This window comes from Rhagoletis pomonella, unplaced genomic scaffold, assembly GCF_013731165.1.
Source record: "Rhagoletis pomonella isolate Grant_MI unplaced genomic scaffold, Rhpom_1.0 Rhpom_scaffold_04119, whole genome shotgun sequence".
Lineage (NCBI taxonomy): Eukaryota > Metazoa > Arthropoda > Insecta > Diptera > Tephritidae > Rhagoletis > Rhagoletis pomonella.
In genome coordinates this window covers 1-5,499 of record NW_023462669.1, presented here as the reverse complement: position 1 = coordinate 5,499, position 5,499 = coordinate 1, and the positions used below count along the sequence as shown (strand labels likewise).

The window sequence follows — 5,499 nt, the reverse complement described above, 5'->3', positions numbered from 1 at the left end:
GCTGAAACAGAATTATTGATGCCCGAAACCTGTGCTAACATCTTCTTGGTTGGCAAGTTGATTCTGCGTCTGAGCCTCTCCGTGATGAAGGAACACTCAGAGCCAGAGTCAATTAACGCTCTTGCCGCAAAGTTAGTACCATTAAAATGAATATTTACTCGAGCTGTCCCAAGTAAAACGCCTTTGCTTGAATTCGCGTGATGTGTTTGCACATGTCTGACTGCTTTACCTTTTCCCTTTGAAGATTGGTTTCGTAATTGTGCCTGCCTGGATGTCGATGCACCATTGTTAACTGGATTGGCTGTATTCTCCTTTGTCGTTGTTTTACCTGAAGCCGCCTGTATATGAAGTAGGGTGTGATGTCGAGAATGGCAATTGGCACAGTTGTAGGAACTTGTGCATTTCGACACCGTATGCCCAAAGGACAGGCAGTTAAAACAACTATTGTTGGTTTTAATAAAAGCGATCCTATCAGATATCGACATATTTAAGAATTTTTGGCACATATGCAGTCTGTGATCATTGCTTTGACACATTTTGCAAGTAAATTTGCTTACACTAGTTTGAAAAGTGCCAAGTTTCTTTTGTGGCGGTTCAGAGGAATGCTTATGACTTAACCCTTTTGAAATTTTTGAAACCTTGATTCCTCTCAACCCCGAGACCGATTCCAAAGTTTGGAATCTGCTTGACAAGAATTGGTCCATGTCAGCCCACTTGGAAATATCTGTTTTATTTTGCACTGATTGCTCCCACAGCGAAAGAGTCTCTTCTGGTAATTTTGTGGAGCAAAGGTATGTAATTATTGGATCCCAGGTTGAAATGTCAATTTTATGACTCTCCAGGGAAGATATGCAATTGTTTATATCCCTTTGCAATCTTTTAATTGCACTCCCGCATTCAGTTTCCACCGCCTGTAGATTGAAGAGGATCTTCAACTGGGTGTTAACTAGGATCCTTTTATTCTCATACCTATCGCACAAATTCTTCCAGGCTATATTAAACCCATCATTTGTCAGGTCGCATTTCTTAACAATTTCTTTGGCTTCACCCTGCGTTTTCTGACTAAGATAGTAAAGCTTTTGAATGGGTGTCAGCCGCTTGTTCAATATATATATAGCCGTGAACATGTCACGAAATGTTGGCCATGACAAATAATCGCCCTTGAATGCGTCGATATCACAAGGCGGTAGGTGTAAATTATGCTGTGTGGCTGACATGTCCTCATCTTCCTTTTCGGATTTTTCAAATTTTTCCGACAAATCGTTTATTTTGGACATACATCGCACAAAAGCTGCATAGCACGTTTTTCCTTTCTTACGTATCGAACTTAGATCTTTAGCACCAATTGATTCCGTAGCCAGCAAGTCATCAAAAAGTGCTTTGGCTTTCTCCCACATCACCTTTAGCTCCTCTTGCTGAATTTTCAGCGAATGCTTGGTGTGTTCACTTGTGGGTGTGCCAAGAAATTCGATATCGAATTCAATAACCGAGTCAGCTAAGCGAATGTATGTTTCCATTTTTAAAGTTTTAACCACAACCTAATAAGATCTCTCAAGATTCTTCCTCAGAATAAGCAACTCAAAGAAAACACCCACTATAGTGAATGACACAGTTGAAATTATTGCCCAAAAGCCACCCAATTTGTAAAAATCACAAAATTTGCCTCCTAAGCTCCACAACTTCGTAAAAATCCCAAAATTTATGGTACTCAATATCTATGTATGTATGTACATATATGTATGCACAATCGTTTTATTTAATAATATATGTGCGTGTGTATGTACATATGTCTCTTGTGGTTGCTTTAAGTATTGGTCGCCACCCGGTATGTGTATAGTTTTTTATAACACGTATGTTTTTAGGATACAAAATCGTTTTTTAATAAAATCAATATTAAATTAATGCTTAGTGAGTGATTTTGTGAAAAAGGCGAAAAGACGAAAATGGCACTTTTTGAGGTTAAGCCTCTGCTACCATGCGAATTTGATATGTGTATGTATGTATGTTAATACACTTGTGCCACTTATCCGGAACTCAGAAAAAACTGAAAATGTGTAAATTCCCGTGAATTAATTTAAAACTCCAAATTGAAAAATGTGATTTTAATTCGATTGGGAATATTATTCTATCTTGCAGAAACTTAAAATGCAAAATGAATTTTCGCGCGCTTTTACTAATTGAGGTTACTGTGCCTGCTTGCGGACAGACAGAACTTTTAGTGGACTGTAACTTTTTTTTTTTTTCACAAGATCACTCGCCGACACTATTCTTTTAGTATATATTTTAAATTTAATAATTCACACCAAAAAAAACAAGTGCAGTGATATTTCAAAACAACCACGTACCTTTTTAATGTGCTTTATGTTGTTTTGTTGTAGCTGATAAAAATTGAATTTTGCTGTGTGGTGACCACGTATGAACTCCTTGGCTAGCTGCTATGCTGGATTGTGGAATTGTAGCCGAAATGCTATCTAATAGTGCTGGTGGATTGATTCTCGGCTGATCTTGATGTAGCTGATTAGCGTTTTGATCTGGCTGATATCTCCGGGAATCTTATAATTTGTGCTCACGGCGACGGAGGACCATGTTCATCGGGCAAAGATGGTTAAGAGCGCAGTTTTCGGATGTGCCGCAAATTGGTAATGGCCCAGTTTCAAGTTCGCACCGATGTATTTTAATTAGAAAAAAAAGTACACAAGAAAGTTTGTATGAGCAAATAGAATTTAAATGGTTTTATTGCTTAATATATTAATATGTACAATTGTATTTCAGGTTACCTTATATATATATATGTAGCTGGATGAGGCGATGAAAATTGGTGGCTGCAAGACGTCTACTCAAATGGATATTCGGTAAGCAAGTAAAATCCGTTCTTTTTCTTTTTAATCACGTTAGCCTTTCGAACGGCTTTTTGAGCGAGGGAAATTTTAACATAACTAGCGTTCGACAATAGAAAGCAGTTAACTGTTGTCTTATGTTCAAATGTTAAATATTAGGGTGGCTCTTAAATGGCGTATTTAAGACGCTGGCCTAAACATGCCGGCCCCCTTGCGGCAAGCAATCTGGAAGTTTACGTATTTAGGCCACCAAGTTTCATCGTTTAGTAGATATGTCTTAAAACTAGAAGCGACGTATCCATTTACGTTCCGCATTTGTCGAACCTAAATTCTAGAAAAAATGTAAAGGAAGAAAAAGGTCACAATAAAACGTGGTTTGAAATTCACAAGCACTTGTTTATTTTTATTTCAATTCATGTTATTAATCCAGATTTTCGAAAAAAATAAAAAAGTGAATATAAAAAATTTATTGTATTTGTTGGGGGGAAAAATCATTCAGCAAGCACCGGAGAGCACCCACCCGAAGATTGTATTTTGTGCCAATAGTGGGCCCATGGCACCTGCGGGAAGCGCGCCCAGGAAAATCTTGGGGAAAACGTCGGCCCCAAGAACTACTCGGACTGGCGAAGAAATGTGGAACCGCGGGTCAGCCAGTCTTAAATTCGTATATGCTGCGCCAATCGAAGCGTCGATATTCGCGACCGGGGTTATCTTTTTGAAGCTTCTCACAATAATAGCGTGAGTGGTTACCGTCGCTGTTTGCCCGTATTTTCCACGCATTTTAATAAAGCACCCGCGTTGCTTATTGATGGACGTCACGTTCAAGCGTAGCTCTTGGGCAAGATCATCCGCTAGTATCGACGTGGCTGCGCATGGGTCTATGAGTGCCCGTATGTGATGTAGTCGGCCTCCTGCTTCTATTTTCACGACGGCGGTGGGCGCTACTGGTGTCTGGCTTTGTAGCGAAATAACAGCTGTTCGCCCCATAGTTACCATTCCGGATCGAAATCCGCTTTGAGCTTGGCGGTGGAATGCAGAAGATTCCACTCGCCCGCTTTTGATTTGTCGACGGCGAGGGCGGTAACGCTGCTGTCGGGATTTGAAACCTCCCTTGTTTTTTGAAGGCTGGAAAGCTCCGGTTTCCAGTCCCTCTTGATGGTCTCGCTCGTGCTCTGAGTCTGGGCGAAAACGCTGGAGTCCTAATCCCCTCGACCCATCTGGATGGAAAGCGTAGGTTTCCATTCCAGGGGAGTTTGCTGAGCGGAAAGCATCGGTTTCCGCTTCAGGTTCAGGGATTTCCCCCTCTTCCAGGCCTGGGCGGAAAGCTGAAGTTTCCGCTCCAGCCTCTGACGCCTCTAATGATATGGCGTCGCTATCGTCGTCTTCGGCAACCGTATTTCTTGGTGGTCGTCGGCTAAAACGCGGCTTGTCGGCACGTGATGAAATATGAAGCAACGTGTGATGTTGCTCCTGGCACTGCCGGCATCTGCCCTCGTTAGTGCAATGTGCTGCGCGGTGGGTTCCTGCTAAGCAATTGGAGCAGTAGCGGTGTATCAATACTTCACGCAGACGCTCTTCAGGCCCTTTAGCACGAAAAACAGGGCAGAGCCGGAGAGGATGCTTCGAGCCGCAAAGTCGACAAGTCAGGGGGTAGCCTCGGGTAGTTTCCGCTTGTTTGCGCATCAACGTGAAGCGGGTCATTTTCTGAAATAGCAGTTTCCCAATCGTAATTAGAACTTTCCAAGGAAACGAGATTGACGGGTGGCGAGCCATAGCGAGGTACAAATTTACGCATTTCTAAGAAAAACATTCTATTGGGGTGGTGAGAGTCGGCAGGGTTCATGGGAACTTTGAGCTGCTTATCTGATAAATAGGTTGCACGGAAAGTGTGGCGGAAACAAATTAACATTTAATTGATGGGTCTATGCATTATAACTTGACGTAGTAATACTGCATTTTGAAATAGATAATAATAAATAATTATGTATTATTCATTATTACCCACCCCATCTATATGAAAAAAAAATGCATATAATTTCCATTACTGCAAGCACTAACTGCACACACACACTATTAAGCGGATCTGCACAAAATTTGCGCAGACTTGCTACAGAAAATGGCAAGTGCAACCTCAGTGTTATTATCGAAAGAACTCTCCATAGTATCGAATTGTTTAGTACATCGATATCGATAACACAACACTACTTCCGTCAATGGCCGATTCCCAACCACGTTAAATATATTCGTCTTTACTACAAGTGCTGTTGTGCGGTGCCGGTGAAATATTCCGAGTTAATTGAAAAAAAAACATAGCAAGCGGCGCGAGTGAAACAATAATTAACCCATCGATTTTGATAGCAGGTGCAGTGAAAAGGTGATTGTCAATAGTAAGTAGTAATATGTAAGTAGTGCGAATGTAGACACAAACAAAAGAAATAAGTAAAAACAAAAAAAAACGGTGAATTTTAAGAAATAAGTGCGTAGAGTTCCTTTTAAATAAAAAAAAAATGCGTAAATTAAAGTTAATTTCTAACAAGAAAAAACGTGCGTAATAAATATACATACGTTTTGCGAAACATATGTATGTGCAGAAGTACCGGTGGAGTGTTCAATTCATTATGTAAATGTGCCTTATGTAAAGGAATATGTACATACATATGTA

General features: G+C 40.6%; 1 protein-coding gene across 1 annotated transcript; it reads right to left on the bottom strand.

The window, feature by feature from the left end:
• Positions 1-852: 852 nt before the first annotated feature.
• On the bottom strand, positions 853-1,517 carry LOC118754562. The gene is made up of 2 exons (XM_036489449.1): positions 970-1,517; positions 853-935 (listed from the first exon to the last, which is right to left on the bottom strand). Exons 1-2 carry the CDS (start codon positions 1,515-1,517, stop codon positions 932-934), a joined length of 552 nt encoding a protein of 183 aa, XP_036345342.1. The 3' UTR covers positions 853-931.
• Positions 1,518-5,499: the final 3,982 nt, after the last annotated feature.

What these genes read in the sequence shown, in the direction of transcription:
- LOC118754562 (XM_036489449.1), bottom strand. Translation starts at nt 1,517, where the DNA reads ATGGAAACATACATTCGCTTAGCTGACTCGGTTATTGAATTCGATATC.